General features: G+C 36.9%; 6 protein-coding genes across 7 annotated transcripts; 2 read left to right on the top strand and 4 right to left on the bottom strand.

Annotated features, from left to right (window-relative positions):
* The first annotated feature begins 571 nt into the window (after nucleotides 1-571).
* On the top strand, nucleotides 572-3730 carry LOC129569386 (DNA polymerase eta-like). The gene is given in 6 exon segments (XM_055448177.1): nucleotides 572-832; nucleotides 893-983; nucleotides 1064-1331; nucleotides 1398-1753; nucleotides 1899-2031; nucleotides 2033-3730. Coding segments are annotated over 6 exon segments (2397 nt in total). The 5' UTR covers nucleotides 572-765; the 3' UTR covers nucleotides 3515-3730.
* A 2847-nt stretch (nucleotides 3731-6577) lies between these two features.
* On the bottom strand, nucleotides 6578-9654 carry LOC129569388 (dipeptidyl peptidase 3-like). The gene is made up of 9 exons (XM_055448179.1): nucleotides 9389-9654; nucleotides 9128-9280; nucleotides 9017-9068; nucleotides 8370-8922; nucleotides 8223-8305; nucleotides 7803-8155; nucleotides 7525-7710; nucleotides 6925-7444; nucleotides 6578-6832 (listed from the first exon to the last, which is right to left on the bottom strand). Exons 1-9 carry the CDS (start codon nucleotides 9593-9595, stop codon nucleotides 6678-6680), a joined length of 2262 nt encoding a protein of 753 aa, XP_055304154.1. The 5' UTR covers nucleotides 9596-9654; the 3' UTR covers nucleotides 6578-6677.
* A 275-nt stretch (nucleotides 9655-9929) lies between these two features.
* Nucleotides 9930-11583, bottom strand: LOC129569401 (peptide-N(4)-(N-acetyl-beta-glucosaminyl)asparagine amidase-like). The gene is made up of 5 exons (XM_055448197.1): nucleotides 11281-11583; nucleotides 11063-11219; nucleotides 10773-10924; nucleotides 10510-10702; nucleotides 9930-10448 (listed from the first exon to the last, which is right to left on the bottom strand). The coding sequence occupies exons 1-5, from the start codon at nucleotides 11373-11375 to the stop codon at nucleotides 10212-10214; spliced, it is 834 nt and encodes a 277-aa protein (XP_055304172.1). The 5' UTR covers nucleotides 11376-11583; the 3' UTR covers nucleotides 9930-10211.
* A 25-nt stretch (nucleotides 11584-11608) lies between these two features.
* Nucleotides 11609-15159, top strand: LOC129569387 (DNA polymerase eta-like). The gene is made up of 5 exons (XM_055448178.1): nucleotides 11609-12383; nucleotides 12514-12610; nucleotides 12676-12943; nucleotides 13046-13401; nucleotides 13557-15159. The coding sequence occupies exons 1-5, from the start codon at nucleotides 12314-12316 to the stop codon at nucleotides 15052-15054; spliced, it is 2289 nt and encodes a 762-aa protein (XP_055304153.1). The 5' UTR covers nucleotides 11609-12313; the 3' UTR covers nucleotides 15055-15159.
* Nucleotides 15160-16532: 1373 nt separating this feature from the next.
* Nucleotides 16533-25037, bottom strand: LOC129569381 (active breakpoint cluster region-related protein). 2 transcript variants are annotated; one of them, XM_055448168.1, is made up of 12 exons: nucleotides 22554-25037; nucleotides 21145-21671; nucleotides 20694-21027; nucleotides 20303-20610; nucleotides 20095-20230; nucleotides 19919-20017; nucleotides 19301-19807; nucleotides 18274-19206; nucleotides 18013-18182; nucleotides 17794-17933; nucleotides 17481-17730; nucleotides 16533-17305 (listed from the first exon to the last, which is right to left on the bottom strand). In XM_055448168.1, exons 1-12 carry the CDS (start codon nucleotides 22941-22943, stop codon nucleotides 17122-17124), a joined length of 3978 nt encoding a protein of 1325 aa, XP_055304143.1. In that variant the 5' UTR covers nucleotides 22944-25037; the 3' UTR covers nucleotides 16533-17121. The 2 variants fall into 2 exon arrangements, with proteins under 2 accessions (XP_055304143.1, XP_055304144.1); XM_055448169.1 differs by having other exon boundaries at nucleotides 20095-20227; nucleotides 22554-24886.
* On the bottom strand, nucleotides 24865-26373 carry LOC129569405 (UPF0193 protein EVG1 homolog). The gene is made up of 4 exons (XM_055448202.1): nucleotides 25909-26373; nucleotides 25512-25716; nucleotides 25127-25290; nucleotides 24865-25037 (listed from the first exon to the last, which is right to left on the bottom strand). Exons 1-4 carry the CDS (start codon nucleotides 26018-26020, stop codon nucleotides 24865-24867), a joined length of 654 nt encoding a protein of 217 aa, XP_055304177.1. The 5' UTR covers nucleotides 26021-26373.
* Between the last annotated feature and the right edge of the window lie 15 nt (nucleotides 26374-26388).

Genomic DNA, 26388 nt, shown 5'->3' with positions numbered 1-26388 from the left:
CCGAAGCGATAAAAAAAAATTAGAGGATTGAAATCACTTTTATTTTCATTCCAACAGCTACATAAAGCTTTATGTGGGTAAGTTTTCTCTAAGTTTACATGTGTCCCAATCAAAAGATCACATCATTCAATGTGTTGGTCACGGCTTTAAATATGTGTACATAAAGAAGCCGGTGCAAATCACACATGTCTTACTATTTTCTGCTCAAATGTACAATCATTGTGCGGATCAAAATCAATTTCAATCTTTCATTAGTAGTTTGTGAGGAAACAGGTAAAGTGGTTAAGATTTCTTTGATTGTTACATTTTGTTGTGCCTTTTGTTCACGCTTTGGTTAAATAAACGAAACAAGACGAAAGAGACTACTTACTTTTCACAAAGATTCTTGTTGATCAAATCAATGCAGAAAAAGAGAATTGAAGCGATTTAAATTTTGAATGACTAGAAAAGTCCAACTGATTTTCGGGATAAAATAGCTTTATCCGTAAAAATAACCTCTTTGTGTTGTTGACAGTGTGAACTACGCGTAATGTCACTTTCCCGCTAAATGCGTCTATGTTTACTAGAACTGTCAAAATTTCACAGCAAAACAAATTTCATTTTCATTGTGTTGCAATTGAACAGAATCCAACGAAAAACGGAATACAAATCGAAAAAATGTCCAACTAAACAAAAGCCAATCATCATTCTTGAAGAATTTTCGGCAAATAAGTATGAAGTTGTTTCGTGTAAATATCAGAATAAGTGTTTAAATCGTATACGAAAATGTCGAAGCAACAAACGAGCATCAACAACAAATATGATCGCCTGATTGCATTGATTGACATGGATTGTGAGTATTTCAAATGCTATGTTTCTGTATTTCTTATGAAATAATCCAATTATTTGCTAGGCTTCTACTGTCAAGTGGAAGAACAACTGAATCCAGAGCTCCAAGGCAAACCAATCGCTGTAGTGCAGTACAATGCTTGGCGAGGCGGCGGGTAATATCCAGCTCATTCATATCCATAATGCATATAATAATGCATTATTAATGCTGTTTCCACTTTTATTTATATTTTAGGATCATAGCGGTAAATTACCCAGCCAGAGCTCATGGTGTGACGCGTCATATGCGAGGTGATGAAGCCAAAGAGCAATGCCCCGATATTGAATTAGTAAAAGTGCCGAATATTCGTGAGAAAGCCGATTTGTCAAAGTACCGAAATGCTGGCAAACAAGTAGCAACCGTGCTGCAAACGTTCACACCATTATTAACGCGAGCTAGTGTTGATGAGGCGTATTTAGATCTAACGGAGCAAGTTCAAATTAGATTGATGGACATGAATAAGGTAAAATCAAGTGAAAACATAAGAAGAAAAAATCAAGGCCGTAACTGAATGGATATTGATTTTCAGGGAAAGTTCTCGTTGCAACCGAATGCGTTGAAAAACACATTTGTTGTGGGCTACGACAGTATCGCCGAGTATGTACAAGATATTTCCGAGCGGATAACTCAAGGCACTGACGATGGAAGCGATGAATTGGCTCACATTCCAGAGGAGGATCGCAAAGCGTATAAGAAAAGTGATATAAAACTATTGATCGCATCGTCGATTGTGAGTGAAATTCGAGCAGCGGTGAAAGAACAAACGGGATACGAGTGTTCGGCTGGAATTGCACACAATAAAATATTAGCGAAACTCGTGTGTGGATTGAATAAACCAAACAAACAAACCATTTTGCCGCTAAAACACATTCCACAGTTGTACAAGTAAGAAATTCTTTTCGTGGAAATTATCAAACTTTTCTTTCCATCAATTGCAAACAATTTATGAGATTAGATCATTTTTTTTCTTCAAAAATTCAATATCAATTTTTATTTATTGTGATTAACACTATTTCTCATCTCATTTCAGAACTCTTCCCGTAGGAAAAGTGCAGGGTTTAGGCGGTAAATTTGGCGAGAGAATCTGTGAAGATTTGGGAATTAAACACATGGGCGAATTGATCAAATTCTCAAAAGAAGAGCTCCAGCGACGATATGACGAAAAAAAATGGACAGTGGCTGTATAATATGGCGCGTGGTATCGACTTAGAAGCGGTCACACCACGATTAGTGTCAAAATCGATTGGGTGTTGCAAAAAGTTTCCTGGTCGAAATGCAATATCAGCGATAACAACGTTGAACCATTGGTTGCACGAGTTGGCCAAAGAGATTTCCGAGCGATTGGAGCAAGATGAACTCGAAAATAATCGTCGGCCCAAACAAATGGTTGTGAGTTACGTGCAAACGATCAACAATGCGGATGTTTCTAGTTCGAGAAGCGTAAATATGACAACGTTCGATGAGGAGAAAATTGTGAGCGATGCCATAGATGTGCTCAAAAGAAACACGGAGAAATTCTTCAAATCCAGTGATAATTGTGTGTTGAACAATCCAATCAAGTTTTTGGGCTTGAATGTGGGTAAATTCGAGAGTACAGATGTAAAGAAAGGCAACACAATCCAGGGTATGTTCCAAAAGACGATTGAGAATCAGAAAAATGAAACGAAAGATGGAGTGGAGACAAGTGACAAAACAACCACCGACTGTGATCAAACGGACAAGCCTGAGGAGAGTAACGGAGCGCCCAGTGAAGATTCAAAGCCGAAGGAAGAGAAAAAAAGTGATGTGCAAGAGTCTTACTTTGCTAAATACCATCGAATGCAGCTGCAAAAGAAGGCTGAAGAAGAGGCACGAAAAGCAGAAGAAGAGAGACGACGCAACGAAGAAGAAGCCGATGAGGATCAAGAAAGCGACGAAGAAAATACATTGAACAACGACATGTTAATGGAAGAACTGAAACAAAATAATCAAAGTGTGCAGCAACAGCCAGAGGCTATACCACGTTCAGAATCACCAGCTCCATCAACATCGTCGAATGCGAATTACATGGAAAGCTACGCCGAGTTTTACAAGCCGCTAGAACTGCCGAAAGTTGAATGCACAAAATGTGGAAAGAAAGTGAACGCGCACGAAATTCAAATTCACACTGACGAGCACCTCGCATTTCAGCTTACTCAAGAGCAACGCGTTGAATTCCAAAGTCAACTGAAGCGAAATATCGTTTCCACAACGCCGGCGGCGAAGAAGCAAAAGACAACAGCCAACAGCAAATCGAAATCTCCCCCCAAATTGGCATCGATTCAAAAGTTCTTGGTGAAAGCTGGTCAAGATGTGACGATAGCCATGCCGTCCACGAGCACAGCGTCCAATGTTGAAACGGAAAAGTGTCAGGAATGTGGCAAAAATATTCCGATCGTTGAACTATTCGAGCACATGGACTATCATGCCGCCAAAAAGCTTCAAGATGAACTAATGAAAGCTGAGATTGCGAATCGAACGAATAACAATACGATACAAAACAGTGCCGGCAAAAATGTGAGCGCAGTCAAAGGGAAAAAATCAAAAACGAAAACATCTAGCAATGCAACCAACAACGGTGCACCGAATGCAATGAAGAACATCGCATCGTTCTTCAAAAATACTTGATTACTGGACAGTTCAACGATTTGAAAGTTCAGATTTTGTTGAGCATATTTGATAGGAGATTTAGTCTAGAATTGGATCGTTTTAATGATAATTTTTACTTAGTTACTCAAGAGTTCAAAAAACGGGTTTAGATTTAACAGTTATGTTTATTTCGTAAATGTTATATATTTCAGTTAGAAACGATAATAAAAACGTATTCGGAAATAATGATTGAAATGGTAAGAATTTTATTGATTTGTCTTTATTAAGAAGTATTGGGTCTGGGAATTAATCGTGTCGATTTTTCAAAAGATGGCGTAACTTTGCATGGTTGTATCGGGCAATACTTTTTTCTTTTTCACATGAGTGGTCTAATGTCAAACTACAAAAATCATCATCTATCATTTCATCGAAGTTTGGATAAACATTTTTTTTTGCGCCTTAAATATGTCAAATTTTGTACCGAAAAAGCAACATTTCCCGCAAGCATTAATTTTTTGCTTCCATTTGAAGAAAACTGCGGCTGAAGCGCATCGAATGTTGGTGGAAGCCTATGGTGAGCATGCTCCATCGGAACGTACATGTGAACGGTGGTTTTCACGGTTCAAAAGTGGTGATTTTAGCACGGAAGACAAGGAACGTCCCGGCCAGCCAAAAAAGTTTGAAGATGCGGAATTGGAGGCATTGCTCGATGAAGATTCGAGTCAAACTCAAGATGAGCTTGCCAGAGCATTGAATGTTGACCGAAGCACTGTTGGATATCGTTTAAGGGCCCTTGGTTTCATTCGCAAGTTGTCAAATTGGGTACCACATGAATTGACGCCGGCTCAAGCTGAAAGGCGTTTGGTGACTTGCGAAATGCTGCTCGCTAGGCACAAAAAAAGAGGTTTTCTGTATCGAATTGTCACTGGTGGCGAAAAATGGATTCATTACGATAACCCCAAGCGCAAAGCATCGTATGTTAAGCCCGGCCAACCAGCAACATCACAGCCAAAACAAGAAATTCACGGCGACAAGGTAATGCTGTCTATTTGGTGGGATGAGGAGGGAGTGGTGTATTATGAGCTGCTGAGAAGTGGTCAAACCATCGATGGGCCTTTCTACCGACAACAATTGATACGTTTGAAACAAGCAATCAAAGAAAAACGCACGAAATGGGAGACCAGAAAAGAGACATTGATTTTCCTACATGACAATGCTCGGCCACACATTGAGAAATCGGTCAAAAACTACTTGGAAAATAGCGGATGGGAAGTTTTGGCTCACGCCCCGTATAGCCCAGACCTGGCTCCTTCCGACTACCATTTGTTTTGATCGATGCAAAACCATATGGACGGAGAGCGGTTCTCTTCAGTTGAAGAAATCCAAAATTGGCTCGATGCATTTATAGCCTCAAAAGATGAGGAATTTTTTAAGGCAGGCATCCGTCAATTGCCCACATTGTGGCAGAAGGTCATCGCTTCCGATGGACAATATTTTGATTGAAATGTAATTTCATTTTGGTATTCAAATAAATGTTTGAAAATTTAAAAAAAAATCGACAAAACTAATTCCCAGACCAATATGAAAAAGAGGTATTCAGAAACTGAATCTGATATTTGTTTGATTGACTCATTTAAAAGACTTTCTGCAATTGCTGCAAAAATTGCTGTCGAACTGGCATGTTGTCCGTTCCTTTAGCTCGTTTTCACGTAATTCTGGAAAGAAAGGTATGTGAATTTAGAAAATACGACAAAAATGAAGAAAGATCAATGGAAAATGCATTCAAGTCCTGACATTTAACACGCACACACAAATTCTATAGACTTTTCTTTTCATCTATTTCTTCTCAAACGTGGATTTCATCAACTTACACACAAAACAAACTTTTCCAAATCTAAGAATTTTTTTTCTTAGATATGGAATAAGAAAAAAAATAGTCTTAATTCTGAAGTCTACCATAGAAAATATAAGAAATTAAGAATTGTTTTTCTAAAATTTTGAAAAAACTTTTCTTAATTCCTTATATTTTATATCTATTGACTAGATCGAGAGGAGAGTATGTGAAAAAATTCGAATATATTTTGAAAGAGGAGAGTATGATTTCTGTTGATTCTATCTGCGTTAAAAGGAAGTATGTTGGCATCCCGTCTAGCCTCCGCGGTTTTTCACGGTTTCCGCGGAACTGATAAAAGATAACAACATGGTGTCTTCGGCAAAGTTGTAGTACTCGAGGTCTTCTATAACATTGCTGAAGACATCTATCTCTTATCTCATATCAGTTGCGCGCAAATCGCGCACATAAAAAAGCAAATTTTATATAGAACTTTTTTTTTCTTATCATTTTTCGCGCTTTTCGCGGAACTGATAAAAGATAAGAGATAATTGACTTCAGCAATGTTATAGAAGACCTTAAGTGCTACAACTTTGCCGAAGACACCAAGTTGTTATCTCTTATCAGTTCCGCGGAAACCGCGGAAAACCGCCAAAAATGAACATACTCGCCTTTAACCATTTTTGAGTCGAAAGAAACTTACTCTCCTCTTTCGTAACAAAGTCAGATGAACTTACTCTCCTCTCGATCTAGTCAATAGATATGGTAGACTTCAGAATTAAGACTATATTTTTCTTATTCCATATCTAAGAAAAAAAATTCTTAAATTTGGAAAAGTTTGTTTTGTGTGTACTTATCCTTATGCAAGGTACAAAATACTATGTGTGAATATAAATTTTTGGAACACGATTCGGGATGTTTATATATATTATTAGAAAATCTATTTATTTATAGCTAACAGCAGATAATTATTTGAGTATGTTCACGTTTTTACGATCTCACGTGAAACCGGTCTCCGCTAGGTACAATTGCAAAACACCAAAAATTTTGTAGAAGAAGAACATATGTATGTGGTACATAAGGAATTGTTCGAATGGACAGTATAAAGTACGATTCAGTTTAACAAAAAAAATCGTAGATATTTCGAAAATATATTTCCTCAATTTATATGTTGGGCTTAAAAACCGAGAATATGTTACGTACAAATTTAGAGCCTCAATTCAATTTCTGTGTGTGACATAACAAATAGAAAATATGATCTAAACACAATCTTTTGGATCAATTCTAGTTTTTATTGCCTGAATGTTTCCTTGTTTTTGTTCAACCGAACATCATGATTCATGAATTACATTTTTTGCCATCAAAATCGTTTTAATTTTCAATTAGAGATGGAAAGTATTTCTTGTCGGTTTCCCAAACGCTTTCAAGAATGTTGCAAGTTTCGTTGTTTGACCGGAAACGATCAACGCACGATTCGATGTAGCCATTCACCGTGGATTCATAAGTTTTCAAAGTCACTGATTCACCTGAAAAGAATAAATTTAAATTGTTAGTATAAAATACTACCAAAAATTGATAAAAGTTCTTCAAGGAACATTTCCAGAGAGTCTGTAATTACCTTGAAGATCGGTGTTAGCTTGCACCAAAATTGCTCTCGGTTTTTTATGTGCTAACACGATATCGCGCCACTTTTCCCAAGTGTACGGTTCGTTGTCGTTAGAAACCTTCGAATAGTGATTGTAGAGTTTCTCTGCGTTTTCGAAGTCACCGATCGACTTGTACGTTTGGATTTTCAACAGCACACTGTGAATAGCATCACGACCAACAGTTCCGATTTTCGATCGATCAACACTCAGTAACAAGTTCTCTCCATTCTCTGTCTCTTTGATATCAATGAGCCCCTGACCAGCTTCCAACAATGCTTGCATAAGCGCGTAGCGTGCCTGTGTATGGGCTTGCAACCATTTCTTTGTTAGCGGATCATAGAGTTCCAGGCCTACAACACCAGCCCAGATCAATGACAGCCAATTTATGTAGACAATGTCATCGATTTCTTGCTCGTCAGTTATGCCAAAAATGCTCAACACATCTCGATTCAAACTGAGATAAAGTCCAATTGCTTCGGCTCGACATTCCTCCTGAAAATGTGTGAATGCACGAAGAGAATTGAATATTTTTCTTCAAGTGACTTTTGCCAAAAGTTAATTGAATGCCTTACAAAAGATGGGCCCATCGTTCCAAATTTAGAAACGTACGTTTCACCAGGCTCATACCAAGAGCTAACGAGTTGATTGGTTAGTGGATTTTTCACGATGTCAACGTCGAAATTGTATTTTCCATTTTCATCAATGCTCAATAGCTTTCCACTTCCATGGCCCAGCAGCTCGTGAAGACCAACTTGAACCTATGCAACGAGAGTAAATTTTTCGGTATTTCGAAATAATTCAAACTCGAAGAATTTGGGACGATTTGTTATTTACTGAAAAATTTCTTTACCTCAAATGCTCGAACTTTGTACTTTTTCATTAGAATTTCATCGGCTTCCGATAAAAATTGAATGTTATCTTTGACATTTTGGCTAGCAATTATCACGTTGCCCAGTGAGACATTTTTAAAACCTTCGTTTTGCCGAATGTCTTCGTAAGGTGGAATACTAATTCCAGCCGGTACCACAGCACCATCGAATGCCAACACCTCAAGTGATGTGAAGTCAGGCTTTAAGTAGACATCCTTTTCAAAGTCTTTGCTCCATGGCAAGAGTGCAAGGAAACTTTCAGCGTTCTTGACCAAGGTGGCAAACTTTGCTGACGTTTCTTTGTCCACTATCGACACCAACGAATTGAATTCAGCTGAAAGCAAAATGCCATCGATTGATTAGCTCAAGTATGGATTAGATTTGATTTATAATATGATTACCTCGGATGCCGGCTGGATCGCGATATGGAGCAATCGTTCCCATATACGTCTCGATAACTGGCCCTTTGTCTTTGATCCAATATCTAATTCAGAATAAGAAAATGTTATTCAAACCATAAAAACTATGAATAATATTACCGATTGTACCTTGATCCCTCCTTGTGTTCATTTATGTTTCCTTCGGTGAAACTCTTGATCCAATGTTCAATCATTTGTTCTTGATTTTCGTTGGCCGCATATTTCTTGGCCTCGGCCAAATATTCATTGACCAATTTAATGATGGGGAAGTAATCGCCGCGTGTGACAACGAACGTGTAGCCTTTGTATTCTTCTGGCGGAATGGTGATACCCTCCTTGTCTTCTTGTTCAGCCGACGCCAATTTGATTTCATATGTTACACGACCATCCTGTTCAGTCTTAAAGGTACGGCAGTTGTATGCAATGATCTTTTTGATTTTAAGCCATTCCGTGACGCGATCACTGTCTTCGACAGTGCAGTTGTCGGAAAAATACGTTGAGATTCCTTTGTCACCCAAGCCAATACATTTTGTACGTTCAGTCAAATGGAAAATTGGCTTCTTACATTTTGACCATAAGTTTTCGATAACATCACATTCCAATTTGTAGGCACGACTCGACTTAACTATCAATTCAAATTGATCGACTTCGAGATTTGGCACAAATTTTGTATCACCCATACCTGTAGAGAGAAAAAAACAAGTTTTTGCCATTTTACCGATATTTTCTTGTTTTAAGTGATGAAGAAACGATACTAAGTAAAAAGTATATCTAACCTTTGTAGTTGCCAGCATTTGCAAAGAATCCACTGGTGTAAACCAAGAACGCCTGAAATCAAAATCACGTGTTAGTTCTCAATTTTTTATTTGGGCTGAAATTCCAACTACCGTAGTATCATTGTCACTGACACCAGCTGCCAGTGCAGCACGTTGGAGCTCATCGGCGGATTCCGCTTTAAAAATGCGTTGCAACAACGAATAAATCAACGGTGCTTCGGGGCTGGATTGAGTGAGCGCCACTAAACCAACATATCTAGATGCCTGATGCCAAGATGAAAATTGATGGATTTTTATTTTAACAATTTTTGTTTTCAAAATTAAGATGTTTTAATGTTCTTGTTCTTTGAAAGACATGTTTTTCTGCGTCACCTGACTGTAATAATGGGCGTATAGCTTCTCCTTATCTGTCAACAGTTTGAAAGCCGAAGCACACTTAAGGTTTTCAATTCGTTGTTTATTCGGTAACACAAAGTGTTTTTTATCCACTTGATTGTCGTGCACCATGCTTGTTATTGTTTTTATCTGCTTTAATGCTCGATAAATTGATATCTTTGTTAACCTATGTAGATTCAACATCTACCGGAATGACTTGCTATCAATTGCACTGATTGACAGTTCGCATATGGTTTTTGACAGTTCATTTGTTTACCATTCGTTCAGTGTAGGACGGGAATTTGCAGTATTCACACGATAAAAATCACGGGAATTTTATTGGAAAGAAATTTATCCGATTGAATTGCACATCGTGTGTCGAAAATAAATGAACATTTTCAAACGACCACTTGACTTTGAATGCAGAAAAAAATGACTATTGATCAATATATGGAAAATTTCAAATCCAAAGTGTTTTTTGTTCCTTTTCAACACATGAACTCTGGATAATTTCAAAATATTTTTTTTCTTACACGTATTTCGTTTTGTTTCAGATTTTTTTTCTCTTTATTCATTATTAACTGAGAGATTTATATACGATCATTAGATTATTTGTATAAATGAAAGCTATCAACTAAGAAGATATCATTCTAGAAGTTAATTCATGATTAATTCGTGTTTTGTATGTTCAGTTTTGGCAATTCACAAAGATTAAAAGTGGGTTGTTCATCTCATCGCGCTTCATTCAGCCGCTTAAAAATTAGACGAACAAAAGTGGCTGCTTTTTATTTGGTAGCGTATATGTAGAATTGAGCAATTTTTAAAACTTGAAAAATTCAAATGGATGAGTTGACAATTTTTGCTCGGAAAACCATGTAATTATTGTAGTTTGAATGGTAGGCACATTGCTTAGTCCATTACGAGCTGAAAAAGCAGGATATTCCGAATAAAATGCCCACGGGATTTCATTTTTCATAAACGAATGCGATGCATATAGATCTTCCCATGTCAAAAATTTGAATACATTTCCGCTAATTTGTTGAGCACCGCTTCTAACCTATTAATGATGTTTACAATATATTATTTAAACAAAATAGTGAAAATTAACAAAAACCAACCAATGCATCGAAAACCATGTTTTTATTTCCGATGAAATTCGCCAATTTTGAAAAACCAGCTTGGAAATCAAGAATCATCAAAGGATCACGTTCATCAACCGGTTCATTCTTCAGAAATTCCACTGTATTACGATCCAACTTAAGTTCCTTACCTAGCTCATCCGGTGTGAAAGTTGGTGTAACCAAGTCACCACTAGTGAATGCAAAACGTTCAAAAAAATACAATTGAAATTGGGAAAATTAAAGTAAATTTAAAGTTATACCTTGAATTGGCTTCATCTGAGGCGTAAAAACTATTTAAACTTTTAATGGCTGAAGCGAATTTTTGTTCGTTTTCATCTGATTGGTTGAGAAGTTGTTGGATTTTCGCTTCCAAGCTAGCAAGATCATTTCCCTCAAGTATATCAATTTTTGTCTGAAAAGAATACGCAAAAGAACGACATTTAAGTTTCACACCTCTTTCTCTCTCTGTGTATGTGTATGTGTGCATGAGTGAAAACAACAACTAATTAATATGTGATATATTTTAAGTTCTTTCTACAAAATAAATTACCTTATTTCTATAGAACAGAAACGTTGGAATGACGCTAATGTTTTCAATAGCTGATGCTTCTTGGCATTCTTGAACGTCAATTTTGAGAAAATTTACTTGTGAATATTTATTCGGCAAATATTCAAATTCTTTAGCGATCCGTTTGCATGGGCCAGACCTTTTTTAATATTTAATGGTTAAACAAGCACATTCAGATTTCTAGTTTAGAAATTTCTTACCAATTAGCTGCAAATTCAACCAAAACCAAACGAATACCAGCGGCTTGCAGCTCTTTCTGGAAATGCTCATCATCTTCGATAACACGTACACTCATATTGAATAATTATTATTTTTCAGTTAATTTGATTTTTGCAAAATTTGGATAAAACAGAAATTCTGCAATTCACGAGAGGAATAAATGATAATTTAAGTGAAATAGTACGTTTAATTCGAAATATGTATTGCCAATGACTGTCTCTTTTTTCTTGTAAAGCACACTAACACTTTGACAATTCAATGCATTTCATTTGAAAACCAACTTAATGACATTTGTCATACATTAAGTGCGGTTCACACGATTTTCACAAAGCGCATCTATATTTTGAAATAAATAGAAAAAAATAGTTCCAAAGAAGAAAAAGTTAAGAGTGAGCAAGGGAATGTATGAGCGTATGTAGTAGTAACAAGAACGAGTATATGCTAATTAATAAACAATTTTTTTGTTTGCTTTCGGTGTGCACTTTCTATTCTACAATATGCATGAGCGTGTGTGCATGTGTATTTTGCTCGCTTCCACACCTACTTCGTGTTTTAGAAGTAATTATTGCAGTGCAGAACATACAAATCATGAACTCTGGATAATTTCAAAATATTTTTCTTCTTAGTATCAATTGAAAAATATTATGTCCAAGTGAAATATATTTTATGATTCAAGAAGTCTCATTCCTACCAAACAATCATTACGAGGAACATTTAAAAAAAATCCCTTTTATCCCAAGCATCATTCGTGTGAACCAAGCTTGCATCATATGGGCTACGGATAGTTTCATTGTTTATGCAAGACGTCAAAACACAGAAGAAACATTCAATTTGAAGCTCAACAGGAATAAACATGCACATCACCAGCTGATGCATTTTTTGTGTACAACAACCAAAGATTTCTGTTTTCATCTATTTATCGTTCATCCCAAACTAAGCATCCATGGCCTTGTAATTGTTTTGAAAATTATTTAAATAGTTATTTAGTTTGTGTAATATTACAAAAAGTGTCGCATGATGTGGACGCCTCAGAAGAACATCAACAATAAATATGATCGAATTATCGCCTTGATTGATATGGACTGTGAGTTATAGAAGATTTCTTTGTTCTTCCGTTTTTCTGCTTTTCTTGTTTATTTTTCGAAGATGAAACCGCACAAACTTGAATGCGTCAATTGGTTGAATGAAATAAAAATGGAATTTCATTGAAACAGGTTTTTATTGTCAAGTAGAAGAGCGATTGAATCCGAGTTTAAAAGGCAAGCCAATCATAGTGCAACCTTTGCAGTACGATGACTATGGAGGCGGCGGGTAAAATCAATTTTCAGAATATTTTTGAGTAGTTTTCATTGAATTTCCAATGCTTCTCCACACAGAATCATTGCACTGAATTACGTAGCCAAAGCACGAGGCGTTAAGCGTAGCATGCGTGGTGATGAAGCAAAGAAACAGTGTCCTGACCTTGAATTGGTACGAGTGCCAGTCATTCGTGGAAAAGCGGACTTGTCAAAGTATCGAAATGCTGGTAAACAAGTGGCAGCTGTTCTTCAGACGTTTACACCGTTGATGACTCGAGCCAGTGTGGATGAAGCATACTTGGATCTGACGGAACGTGTTCAAAATCGACTGGCTGATATGAACAAGGTTAGATTCATGTCATTTTAAAAGTGTTTTTTCCACAAATCCAAATTTTAAAGACACTTTCGAAATATTCATTCGAATAATAAAACGAACGATTTATTTCAGGGCACATACTCATTACACTCACGTGCTCTTGAAAGCACGTTTGCCGTAGGTTACGAAACCATAGCTGAATATGTGCAATATGTTACCAATAAAGTGACTCACGCCAACGAAGATGCAGAAGACGATTTGGAACATCTGCCGGAAGAAGATCAAGAGTCATTCCAGAAAAGTGACATAAAATTGTTGATTGCTTCATCGATTGTGAATGAAATACGAGCCGAAGTGTTGGAAAAAACTGGTTTTGAGTGTTCGGCTGGCATTGCCCACAACAAAACACTCGCTAAACTAGTTTGTGGCTTGAATAAACCAAACAAGCAGACATTATTGCCACTTAAGCGAGTTCATCAATTTTATAGGTAGGAAAAATGTGTGTCGAAATTACAACATTCTCGATTTGAATAACAAAAATCATGTGTTTCACCATCGAAGTAATACAGAAACGATTCGATAGTTTGAAAATAAAATTTGTTACTCAATATAGAATTGTGCATTGCTTCTGTTTCGTCCACAGAACTCTACCCATTAAAAAGGTTCAAGGATTGGGTGGAAAATTGGGCGAGAAGATTTGTGAAGACTTGAACGTTCAGTTTATGTCCGAATTGCTGCAATTTTCCAAAGAAGATCTTCTGAAGCAGTGTGATGAAAGAAATAGCAAATGGTTGTACAATTTAGCTCGCGGTATCGACTTGGAAGCGGTCACTCCACGTTTAGTACCAAAGAGCATTAGCTGCAGTAAAATGTTTCCACGACAAAATGCCATTGCTGACATGTCAACGTTGAATCACTGGCTGCATGAGATTGTTAAAGATGTGGTTGAACGCGTTGAAGAGGATGAATTTGAAAATAATCGACGGCCAAAGCAAATCGTGGTCAGTTTCAGTCAAAGTGTCAACAATGCGGATGTGTCCAGCTCTCGATCGATTAATTTTACCATAAATGACGAAGATAAAATTGTGAACGATGCAATTGAAGTGATTAGACGAAATACGTCAAAGTTTTTGAAACCCGATGACGAAATGGCTTTGAATAATCCCATCAAGTTTTTGGGTTTCAATGTGTGCAAATTTGAGAGTTTGGATACAAAGCGAGGTAAAACCATCGAAGACATGTTTCGAAGGAGTTTCCAGAAGAAGGAAGAACAAAGTGTGGCCGAAACAAGCAATGGTCCAGTAGAAGATGATTCCATGGCAATTGAAACATCTATAGCGCATGAGAATCAAAATGAACAACCGCAAAGTAGTTCACTTTTCGATAAGTATCACATAGAATTTAACGTGGATGATGTTGACTCCTCAGATGATGAAGAAAGCGAAAGCGGCTCCCCGATCGACGCTTTGACAAAAGCAGCTTATCAAATGAATCAAAATATAAAAAATCATCTACTCGACTCACCGGGTCCATCCACATCAACAAGAACGAATTACGAGCAAAATTATGCTGAATTTTATCGACCTACAGCGCAAGAGCAACCGAAGACTGAATGTAGTCAATGTGGCAAAATGATTTTAGTGTCCGAAATGCAAGTACACACCGATGCACATTTGGCGTTTCAATTGAACCAAGAACAACGTGCTGAATTCCAGAACCAATTGAAACGAACTAACCCATCGAATACTCCAGTCAAGAAGAAACAGAAGGTCGAGCTCACAAAGTCATCAGATAAAAAGGCTGAAACGACATCGATTCAAAAGTTTCTGGTCAAGAAGCGAGAAACCACACCAGAGCCATCGACAAGCACAGCAGTTGAGGTTAAAAAGTGTACAGAGTGCGGCAAAGCGATTCCAATAATTGAACTCTTTGAACACATGGACTTTCATGCAGCAAAAAGACTTCACGACGAATTGATGAAGAACGAAGCAAAGGCCAATCGATCGAATAATAACAGCGTACAGAAGTCAATTAATAACATTTTGAGCGCGAGTAAAAGCAAGAAGGGAAACAAAAAAGGCCCAAACACAAAGAATCCAGCGGTGAGGAATATCACGGCGTTTTTCCAAAGTATTGAATAGACGATTGATAGAATTAAATTGCAACTTTTTTATCAGCTTGAAATGGGATACGATTCGGCATGCAAATTTGCTAGTAAATGAATAAAAAGACTGAAGAAATTAAAATATAACACGTATTTCATTTTGTTTCAGATTTTTTTTTCTCTTTATTCATTATTAACTGAGAGATTTATATACGATCATTAGATTATTTGTATAAATGAAAGCTATCAACTAAGAAGATATCATTCTAGAAGTTAATTCAAGATTAATTTTTGTTTTGTATGTTCAGTTTTGGCAATTCATAAAGATTAAAAGTAGGTTGTTCATCTCATCGCGCTTCATTCAGCCGCTTAAAAATTAGACAAATAAAAGTAGTTGCCTTTTATTTGGTAGCGTATATATGGAATTGAGCAATTTTTTTCTCTCTCTTTTCGTTTTTGTTTTCATAGAATAAAGCAGAAGTCCAACTAGAACACGCTAGATAGATTCAAAGTTTGGTTTTTCAATAGGTCGACGATGATTACATAAGATTTTTTAACTGCTTTGAGTTGGTTTTAATTCGCTAAAGATATTTTGTTTTGAAAAAGAAAATGAAATCTGTTTAGGTCTTATCTACGTTACAAAAACTCGATGTGTGGTCAATTATTGAACGATATTTGTTTGAATTCAAAGATTTGTAAAATTCATCGAAACTACAGAGTAATCGAAAAATATCTATGGGACTTTCTATCTCTGTATCTATCATTTCCCTGGTTGCGTGGAAAAATAGGTTTTAATTTTTTTGTCTATTTTATTGAATTGATTTTTTTTTTTGAAATCTTGAACGTCCTAAACTGGATTAAAATTTCCAAAGATTTTATTGCACTCAAATCCAATCCACTTGCATTAGGTCTAGATTAGTTGTGTATTCAGTCGTATCAATGTCGATTCAAGGCGTTTTCCCCTAAGTAATTATAACAAATTGTCTTCAAACATCGCCTCATTCATAGTCCTTAATTCATATGGTATTTCTTTATTATCTATTTTGTTTAGTCAATGTCTAAGAATATGCAAACGTATGATTGCTCCAAAAAATGTCTAAGCTTCAGATTGAGGTCTCTGAGAATGTCAAATCAACAAGCTTCTCTCTCGTTCCCCTTTCACTCCCGTTCATCAATTCACTTCCAAACCATTAAACGCACAAAATAGCAACATGATTCATATAAAAATATTTGACTTTTCTGTATTCTAATGCGCCTTTTCAATTTGCACAAAATTTCAGTTTATTCGTGGGCTGTTTTATCACTCAAGTTGTTTTTTTCTTCCATTTTTGATATAATTTTCTTTTGTTTTCAATATTTGTTCTGCTTTTTTTTTTTATTTGAGCAAATGAGTTTCGTAATAAAAAAAAATGTGCCTAAAAAGGTTAAACTGTTTTTAAAAACACCCTTTGCTTGCATCTCTTACTCATTCCCCGTTCTAATGAACGCACATTTCGGGAGGTATAAATTGGAAGCTTCCACTTGTATCTTTTATCTTTATTTTTTTTTAGTTTAAATTACATAAAAATGGTTCGTTCTTTTGTCTAACACAAAGTAAACGAGGAAAACACAATATTTTTCCACTTGTTTCTACGGTGAAATAATAACAAAAACAAATCTAACGGAACAAACAGGTTTGTTGAATATTATTATTATTCACTGTTTCTTTTTTGTTTTACTCTTCTCAAAAACTAATTCAACAATTCGTCTCGGCAATAAAAAAAAAACAAATTAAGATAAATTTATGTTAATCATACAGCAACAAAAATTGGAATTTTTTTTCTAAAAAAACTGCTGATTAAATGCATGGATAAAGTAATTGCGGCACTACACTTCCAAGTCCAATAGTTCAGCAATTTAACATCGGCTGACGTCACATGTTTTCTTCTCGATAAAACTGTCTCTAGATAAAATTGTTTTTATCAGAACTTGTGAAGTGTAACGCCACTCTATTTCTTTATCAACACACATTTTACAGCGATTTGGTTTTATTTCCATACTTTCACTGTGTCACACTAAAAATCACGTTACGTTGTGCGATGTCTTTTTTTTGTGTGTTTTGTGCTTACTTCTTCCTAGCTTGCAAGAAGCAGTATAGAATGCCCGCTTGTGCCATAACATCGACTGTGCTCATTTCCAACTGATCCTTCTGCTTGGGCTGGTTCAAAGCGGATCGCAGTAATGTTGGTCCAAACACCATCGCCAAGTTATGCAGTGACATTTTATTCTCATTTTCCTGTTGATGAACTCTGTTCGGGAGAGGAACGTATAAATTAGAGATTTTGTATCAACTATCATGCAAGAGGTATATGCGACTTGAGTGATAAATATTCCAAATTGATTCGTCTAAAGTGTGTGAAGAGCAACAACTCTAATCGAAGAAATTCTTCATAAGTATTCATTTTTATCCGAAAATGTACTCACCTCAATAAATGATCTAGAATATAGTTGATGGTTGCTTTGCTCTGTGGCGGCACATCGACGAATATCTTCTGTAATTCATGGCTTAGTTCATTCTCATTGATATTGCTAAATTTATTGAATGTCTCGATGAGACGGCGATACAGAACGTCTGTGAATAGGGTTTCGGGCAGTTCGCGTAGATATGATTTGAAAATGCCGGTCACGGAATGAACATCCACATCCTTCAATTGTTGTTCGGCTTCATAATTGTCTGTTAGCAGAGAAAAATGGTTAAGAACAATGTTTGAGGTGCGAAAATAGACCAATAACATACTCGTTTCGAATGCTTTCTTGAGTCGAGCCAAATCTGATGCGGATCCACTGACTCGATAAATACCAACTTCCAGCATTCCACGACGTTCAACTTCTCGAATGCATGAAGTGATGATAAATGGAATGTCTCGTTTTTCACGTCTGTTTCAAGGAAAGAAAAATATCATTAGCTCAAACTGTTTGATTTCTGGTCTTTTTCTCAATGTTTAAAATCACTCACTTTAATACTTGTTGGAATTTAACACCGAATATTGGTCCTGGTTTTGTTGTTGGCACTCGACATGATTGAAGCTCTTCATTGGCAAACGTGATGATAATATTCAAGGTGATTGCATCGGAGAGTTTGAGCGATTTGGCAATTGGAGCATCTTCGAGCCAATTTCGGCTTAACTGGAATTTCATATAGAAATATTCCATAAAAAATCGATTTTCGAAGCCACATTCGATTAATTGAGTTTAATTTCATTAATTGAAAACCTACCCGTAAAACATGTTCAGCCTTCAACATTGGCCTGGTGTTGCCTGTGTCTTCATACAGCAAAAATCTCATATTCTGGCATCCTTCAAGTTCGATGAGGAAGTTCTCGTTCCATTGTGGATTGACACAATTTGTTGGTGTTTTGGTTGTAGCTTTGTGGAAATAATGCCCGTACGAGTCAGCCTCGACACAACAAAACAGATCGGATGGTTTGTCAAAGCCAGACACTCCGATAATCGTGAGATGTAAGTCTCCAATGAGTAAACTTTCATCGCGACTGTTTCGCATCAGATACGAACCCATTTCGGTTTTAACGAACGTCTGACAAGCGGCAATCCATGCTTGCAAATCCAATAAACTCACTTGTTGTGCACTCGGCAGATTACATGACTCCTGCAAATTGATTATGGTATCAATCCACTGGTTACGTTCAAATTGTGAGCTCAGGAAGAATGTGGAAATTTTGTTATTCGTTTTGTTGCCCAAACGAAAGACCAACGTGGGTGATGCCAACACCAATTGAGCTTCGATATCGTGCAATTTCTTGCGACATTTATCGATCGAGCGTGAGCTGTAGAGTTTGTGCTTTTTATCGTCACGTTCCTCGGCTAATATCAAATCTCGTACGGCCGAAGCTTGCGTTTTCAGCGACAACAAATTCGACGGATTGTTCTCTTTAGCATCAATTCCGAGCGGATTGTTTATGGTCGATGCGCTTGGGCTACGCAGTACAAAGTCATCACTTGGGATGAAAATATCTTTGAGACTTATGAACCATTTTAACTCAAACTCGAATCGATCACGACCGCTCGCTTTGTATTTTGCACATGCAATCACATCGTTGAACAAGAATAAGTGTCGCAATTTTCGGTGACCATCCACCAGCTCAACGATGAATGAGTTCTTCACCAAGCGTCTCAATGCTTTGTCTTCACTCTGGAATTTTAAAGGGAAATTGATTGGTGAGTTAGATCTTTTCTGATATTAAATTCGAATTAAAGGTAAACTACTCAGTTTCGTTGCTACTAACCGAACTTTTGTTCTGAACCACATTGAATTCCGACAGTAATTTGTCAAAATGTTTCTGTGACTGAATCAATGGTTTGTAATCAGCATGTGTCGAAGGGGTTTCATTGATCAAATCTTTCAGAACTAATGCATTCTTCTGCAAACGCGCCACTGGCTTGTGCAACAAGTCTTCTAACGTTAATAGCTGTTCATTCTGTGAGTTCAGTACGATTTTCGACACAATCTCTTTGAATTGTGTATTATTCTCTCCACATTTCTTTACCGTGTCAATGGCTTGGCCATAGTTGTGCAAAAATGCACCGTAAATGTGAATATGTTTGGCAAGTTCCTCAAACGCATCGCCGATGTGAATGTCTCTGCTTTCGTTTGCAATTTTATTTTTTAGTGATGTCAAAAATTCAGAATGAACCACATGCAATTCTTCCACTTTGAAGAACATCGTTTGTAGCTCATTTCTACTGATAACTGGTCGTGATGTGGTTAAGGTTGCTGCCATTGCTTTCATGTACTGGAAAAGAATTAAAATGATGATTGAAAAATGTGCCAAAAGTCAAAACTCCTCTTCTGATTTGGAAGAAGAAATGTTCCAACTGAATGATGGGAAAATTACGAGACTTACATGTAACATCTTCGTTAGGCATTCCACGTAGAATGTTTCACTAGTGATAATACTGCTAACTATGTTTCGAATCTGGACATTGCGATGATTATCTGCATGCTGTTGCAACAACAACAACAACAAAAAGATTTGCTTTAGTTAATCGTTCAGGTTCATTGAAATTCATCGATTCTTACCGCAACGGCCTTAATTCGTGAGGGTAGCACATTTTTGGTATCATCAATAATGGACCGTGGTGGTGGAGAAGAAGTGCCTGCATCAAGATCGTCGTCGCTCTCATTCGAGCTATCCCGCAGCTTGCGATTTTGCCTGCTGAAAACAAAACCAACACATTTTCAATACTCTCAATGAGTCAGAGAAGAAAATAATTTTCAAAATGCTTACGACAAAAAGTAGTCGATGTTGATATAGTTGGATACTCGTTCTCCGACCTGGCCACTTTCCACACTCAGTTGGCTGTCCAACACCTTTGGCAATGAATTCGTTCTCAAATCACTTTCGTCGGCCTCGATTTCATCGTCAGTCTCTTCAATCGGCACCGTATCATAGTACGGTTCGGTATCAATATGCCCGCCACTATTATTGTGCTCGATTGTGCTATGCGAATTGTTTGCGCTGGTGTTATTTGCATTTGGAACAACGGCCTTGAGTCCATCTGAACTCAGTGATGATATTGATTCGTAGCTTTTTATCTGAAAAAGCCAACAAAAAAAAAATTAATCAACCATGAAAATATTTGCCTTCCGGGATTTTTTCCCATTTAATCTCGCCTTACACGTTCTGATATTGGATATGACTCAACAACGTGCAATGTTTCCTCATTATTTGTACTGTTGATAAGACTTTCGGAGCTGCTGTTTTGACCGGATTTTGTGATGCTACCGTGTTGTGTGTACTTGAGCAAAACCGACGACAATTTCTCGTCGTTGTGCTTATGCCGGAGAAACTCGGATGGTTTGACATTTGAATCAGATGAGCAGGTCGATTGATTATTGCTTGGCGATTGCGGATGGCCAAATGTCGTTGTCGACGGTGATGGCGGTGTTTCAGTGATTGTGGTCGGTGTGTCAGGCACTGGGCCAATACGTCGTGCCACTTTTGGCGGTGGTCTGCAATACAAAATTCAATGTTTATTAAACTGTGTTTCATTCGGAATTGGCAAAGTATAAACAAAGCAAAAGCCAAAATGAAACAATAAAGATAAAGCCAATGATAGGTGTGCTTACCTTGGCGGAATTTTCCGTCTAATCTCCACAGTTTGCACGGGTGATGCATTATTTTCGTCATTCTTTTCAATGACTGTCGACTGTGTTTCGTCTTTGGGCTCCTCTTGCTGCTGCTGTTGCTGCTGCTGCTGCTGTGGCCGTTGCTGTTGCGGCAATGTGGGCGCTGGTGTTGTTGGTTCTGGTTTTGAATCCACATTATCGTTTGCAGCAATCGAAATTGATGTGGATGTCGGTGATGTAGCAATTGATGTTGGAATGGGCGATGGATCTTTTACTTCGATAACAGTCACAAAACTGGTTGGTGTTTCAGATCGCGTTGGCGACGCAATCTTTGAATCGTCCACATTTTTGAGCTGTGTATTCCGTAAATGTGAAGTCAACTCATCGATGCACTGATGATGATGCAATGTGCCTTGTTCGCGGCTCTGATTCAATTTTTCCACTTTACTCCGTATGGCTGCCATTGAGTTTGCGAATTCACTCGATTCTGTGTCAATGGTTTGCAAATTGTCGCTCACACTACCGTTCTACATAGAAACATGGAATTGATGACGAAAAAAAAAATAATTCAACAAAATATTAATAACACTGTTCCTCAATTAAATTATCAGAAAAAATCGCTGGGCTGTGTACGCACACGGCCGTGTGTATGTATATGCGTTAGATTGATATGGGAGCCGAAGTGAGGGAAACAAAAAAGACAAACAAATAGATAAGTGAAGTGCAAATATGAGTCACATTTAAAGCATATGGACTCATGTGATAATTTAGGTGTAAATAAATTCGATTGTGTTTGTATACAGGAAACGTTGAACGAAGCAACGGGAATAAAAACAATGCAAAATTATATGAGAGACGATGAGTTAGGGTAAAGTCGTGGCTATTTGATTTTGACAACGATTTCTATTTATAAATACAAGCACAATATTTTGATGACAGAAAAAAACAACAACACGAAATAATCACTACATAGCTAGACACAACACATATAAGCGTTTCCGAATGCGTTGCATATGGAACACGATTACGATTCAGAGATATACGTGTTTCCAGAGTTGATAATTGTGATGCGATATGCATGTAGAGAGAGAGAGAGAGTGAGCGTGAGGCACAATAAAAATGCCCACCGAACATTCTATGACAAATTAGAATCAATTAAACGCTGAATAATTCATAACCCGGTGGCCCTAGCACACACACACACACCATATATATTCGAAATTCACAGAAAAGAAGCATTTAGTCATTCACAAATGAAATGTGTACCGTTGCTCAATGTGTTATATGCGAAGCGAGAGAGCAAAGGAGAGAGAGAGAAAGAACATGATACAGATACGTTTTTGTGGGCAACGCAGCGAGCATTATAACGAAATGCTTCATAATAAATATTTCATGCATATTACACATACCCCGTTAATCGATACTGATGTGTGCTCGTCATTTGTTGCACTGCCTATGTCATCACTTTTTTCCGTTTGCTTATCGATCGATTGGTCGACGGTGATGGTGGCAACAGCGGCGGCGGCGACAGATGATGCGTTCTGTTTCTCATCTTCATCGGACGGTTCAAGTGGAATCGATAGATCACCACCTGCTTTGCGAAACTCTTCGACATCGCCGAGTAAACGCTCCAAATATTCCACATAGAGCATCTCTTGTTCGAGCTCTTTGCTTAAGTCGTCAACCTTTTGTTTATGTCTCTGCAGGCTAACCCTCACATCGGCCTCCCACTCGCTAGACAGCGAATTGTCGGGAAATCGCTTCAGCCACATTCGTCGAAAATCCGAAAAAACACTCATTTTCACTTTTGGCACACACGAATTATTTTCTTTTTGGCAATGAACAATTTCAATAATACTTTTTTATTGCTGTTTTACACTTCTTTTAGCGGCCAATCACTTTTGCGCCCGTTTTTTTCTATCCTTTTTCTTCTATTTCTTTTGTTTCTTTCTAATTATTACAATCGTATTCCCCTGAACGTTCTCTCTAACACTAATTCCAACTAATTTGATTCGTAATTCAGCATTGATTATTCGAGCGCATGCACCAGCAAAGCGCAATCATCAGTACATGAAAATGCGAAATCGTAACAATATATTACTCGCTCTCGATACACACGATATAACAAACAAAACAAAATTATTATGCCCAAAACATTTCCGCACACACAATATCTATATGCAACGTAACTTTTTTTTTCTCGTTGTTGTTGCTCTTTTTTCAAGTGTGTTTTTACTACTCTATTTTTTCTTGCGTTTTCACAAGACACGCAATTTTTTTTTTACACGTACACATTCACATCTGCCACTCTTTGCTTTGGATTTTCTAAATGGTATACAAAATAAAAACACTTTTCTCTTCTGCACTTATTTCACCTTTTTTTTTTACTATTATTATATCACCAAAAATTGCGATTGGCTCATTTTTTGTGTTACATTTTTACGGGTGAATTTTTTTCGATGATTTTTTGGTAAATTTTCACCACCGAGATAGAAAAAAAAATACACAACGTTTGATACGCACATACGATTCGAATCGATGAAATGCAAACCAAATCGATCAGCTAGAAAATGAAACGATGTGTGTGTTTCACTTTAGATGGTTTGCTGTGGCTTCTTTGTGCATTTACTCATTTTCACCAGCGATGACAAATGCCAGATAAACAAACAAAATTTCGAACGAAACACTGTGTTTTGCAATACAAATTCGGTTACTCAGCTGTGTGAAGAGAAAAATAATTGATTGATTGATTTTTCGTTGCGGTGTACAAAAGCATCGAGTTTTCCTGTTTTGGTTTTTCTCGTGTAGTTTTTTTTTCTTCTTCTCGTGTGTATCGCCCAATCCGATGCTACTGCTGTTGTTGCTTCTTTTCTGCCAACACTTGACTACGATAAAACTATATGCTTCATTATTGTATCAGTATGGTGATTTACACTGTAGTTACTTGCCGTGCTTTCCGTACCTTGTGCAAGCATCGACTGTCAATTTTAAGGCGTATTGTGTGCACACTCATCCATTCGCAATGAGACGGTGATGTTTGTATTTGTGAGTGTGTCTGCTATACTAACAATATTTTGTATGCAAGGTGCGTTCAGTCAATCGGCGAATGAACAAATAAAAAAAAAAAGAATCTCTGGTTTCTTTTCATTCACACGACGGTCTTTGGCATTCAATGAATTTCAATCATCATTTTGGATATTTATTGCAATGAACAAATATATGCATCGAATTCAGAATGACGATTAATTCAATTGGAAGAGTGAAAAAAAAAATTGAATTTCACAAAATGACCCGGCCGATGTGAAAGTTTTTTTTTTCTTCTTTATTTACTTCAAGACATTTACAACAACTTGAACATGTCCAAAGATGTTTGACGTCAAACGCACGGAACATACCCCAAATGTTTTGTTTGTGTCTTTGCACATATCTGTCTCAGAACATCACAATGCATTCAGGCCTTGTGAGATACCAATGTCACAATGTGATTGCACCGAATTGTTGTTTAATTTTGCACACAAATAATAATCAAACCTATTGTTTATTGTTCAGTTTCCGGTCACTTTATCTTTTATTTCTAATCTTTTATAAATGCCAAAGTTAAATTTTTTCTTCATAAATTCCAAATGATTTTACGTTGTTCGTGTGACGTGCAAATTTAGTCTAAATTCAAATTTCTCTGCACTACTTATGCTCTACTGTCGTGATTTTTTGACCTGATTCTTACTGTTCCCCGTTTGATTCTGTCGTTTTCCGATTCGCATCGGGCTGTAGTCGCTTGATGAGGCGCAATCGCTCTTCAATCTCATTTTTAATGAGCGGTTTGTAGATGTGACCTTCACCCAGTTTTTCCATTTCTTCCAACCAATCCATTCGCTCTTGTATCTCATGCAATACTATAGGACAATAACAGAAAAAAATCATACGCAAGGACAAAATTTTAGTTAACTAGTTCACATATGATGGATGCTCTTTCACATATTACATTCATCCACCGGATCGATTTCACCGTCGTCATCTTTCGATGGACTCATCACACCGCGTAGATTTGGTTCATTTTCGATGGAAAATTCATGCTTTAATCCACTCATTTTCTCTTGTAAACGGACTTTCTTTAGCTCAGATGGCTCGTAATGTGTCGGTATGAACCTACATCAATTTTCAATTGGACAATATTTATATGTATATATTATATAATATGTATGGTCAATGTGACTTTGTTTGAATGGTAAACAGAATACGGTGAGATTTGGGAATGGGTGATTATTATATAGTAGTTTGTATGGGCAATCATTGACTAGCAGTAAGCATAGTATAGGGTAAGTATGTTTCTAAAGAGACTTATAAAAATGGGTTGATGAAAACCATACTTGGTTCGATCGTAGCCACCGCTTGCTTTAATCGCATCCAATGTACGGCGTCTTGCATTTTTCACACGCATTTTATCGAAACCAGGAAAAGTGTTATTTGCAGTCTTTGCTATCGGTTTAGATACCGGTAACGATTGACCTGACCGAAGAATATAGTTTATTTTGTTTCGCTGCATTATACTTAGCTTCTGCTCTTCCATCAGCACTACAAACAGATAATGATTGACAAAGAAATTCGGATATTTATATTAAACTATAGGAACTGGATGAGGTAAAAATTGAGTAAATACTTGATGTCAAGAAAATAAAACCGAAAGATCAAAAAAGACAAAAGCCTCGTTAAAAATCTTCATTAACTTCCAATTCAATAGTTCAAGCATACTTTCAATCAACTTACAATATAAAAAGTCATGCGTTTCTTTGCTGTATTGAACCTTGGGCAAATTGAAAATACCGCCTTTGGCAACACGTGTGCTCGGCCAGTTAACATCTTCTTTGTTTGTTTCCATTTTTTTCTTCAAATTTTCGATTTAATTTTCCCGTTGATTGATTTTCTCCTCACAAATGAAGTGGTTTTAAAATAAGTCTATTCAAATCGAAATGCGGCTTCAAACTGTTTATTCCACAATGCCATCAATAGCATTTGTTTACAAGTGACAAGAAAAATTACGTTACCGTAGCAATTACATAGTCGGTTGCTTGTTATTTCTATTCAAATCTGCAGTAAAAACGAAAATGCGTCGTTAAATCGATAGAAAACCTCACCTCAGTTGTTGCATTCATTGCAATTCAACCACAAAATTCAGAATATTTGATTACAGCGAATGAAAGGGTAAAACAAAATAACAAAAATAAGACGACAAAAAAACCACTACTG

This window comes from Sitodiplosis mosellana, unplaced genomic scaffold, assembly GCF_009176505.1.
Source record: "Sitodiplosis mosellana isolate CC-2019 unplaced genomic scaffold, AAFC_SMos_1.0 Smas_scaffold_30, whole genome shotgun sequence".
Taxonomy (NCBI): domain Eukaryota; kingdom Metazoa; phylum Arthropoda; class Insecta; order Diptera; family Cecidomyiidae; genus Sitodiplosis; species Sitodiplosis mosellana.
Note: the sequence above shows the minus strand (reverse complement) of the source record. Positions and strands in the feature narration are given on the sequence as shown.

What these genes read in the sequence shown, in the direction of transcription:
- LOC129569388 (XM_055448179.1), bottom strand. Translation starts at nt 9,595, where the DNA reads ATGTTGAATCTACATAGGTTAACAAAGATATCAATTTATCGAGCATTA. An exon ending in CGATCCAGCCGGCATCCGAG is followed by an intron (nt 8,156 to 8,222) that starts GTAATCATATTA and finishes TTTTGCTTTCAG; the next exon opens with CTGAATTCAATTCGTTGGTG. An exon ending in ACAAAGTTCGAGCATTTGAG is followed by an intron (nt 7,711 to 7,802) that starts GTAAAGAAATTT and finishes CTCGTTGCATAG; the next exon opens with GTTCAAGTTGGTCTTCACGA.
- LOC129569401 (XM_055448197.1), bottom strand. Translation starts at nt 11,375, where the DNA reads ATGAGTGTACGTGTTATCGAAGATGATGAGCATTTCCAGAAAGAGCTG. An exon ending in GTTGAATTTGCAGCTAATTG is followed by an intron (nt 11,220 to 11,280) that starts GTAAGAAATTTC and finishes ATATTAAAAAAG; the next exon opens with GTCTGGCCCATGCAAACGGA. An exon ending in TTCTGTTCTATAGAAATAAG is followed by an intron (nt 10,925 to 11,062) that starts GTAATTTATTTT and finishes TATTCTTTTCAG; the next exon opens with ACAAAAATTGATATACTTGA.
- LOC129569387 (XM_055448178.1), top strand. Translation starts at nt 12,314, where the DNA reads ATGATGTGGACGCCTCAGAAGAACATCAACAATAAATATGATCGAATT. An exon ending in CGCCTTGATTGATATGGACT is followed by an intron (nt 12,384 to 12,513) that starts GTGAGTTATAGA and finishes TCATTGAAACAG; the next exon opens with GTTTTTATTGTCAAGTAGAA. An exon ending in GATGACTATGGAGGCGGCGG is followed by an intron (nt 12,611 to 12,675) that starts GTAAAATCAATT and finishes TTCTCCACACAG; the next exon opens with AATCATTGCACTGAATTACG.
- LOC129569381 (XM_055448168.1), bottom strand. Translation starts at nt 22,943, where the DNA reads ATGAGTGTTTTTTCGGATTTTCGACGAATGTGGCTGAAGCGATTTCCC. An exon ending in CATATCCAATATCAGAACGT is followed by an intron (nt 20,611 to 20,693) that starts GTAAGGCGAGAT and finishes TGGCTTTTTCAG; the next exon opens with ATAAAAAGCTACGAATCAAT. An exon ending in AGGCTGAACATGTTTTACGG is followed by an intron (nt 18,183 to 18,273) that starts GTAGGTTTTCAA and finishes ATGAAATTCCAG; the next exon opens with TTAAGCCGAAATTGGCTCGA.
- LOC129569405 (XM_055448202.1), bottom strand. Translation starts at nt 26,020, where the DNA reads ATGGAAACAAACAAAGAAGATGTTAACTGGCCGAGCACACGTGTTGCC. An exon ending in AACGCATGACTTTTTATATT is followed by an intron (nt 25,717 to 25,908) that starts GTAAGTTGATTG and finishes ATCTGTTTGTAG; the next exon opens with TGCTGATGGAAGAGCAGAAG. An exon ending in GGTGGCTACGATCGAACCAA is followed by an intron (nt 25,291 to 25,511) that starts GTATGGTTTTCA and finishes AAATTGATGTAG; the next exon opens with GTTCATACCGACACATTACG.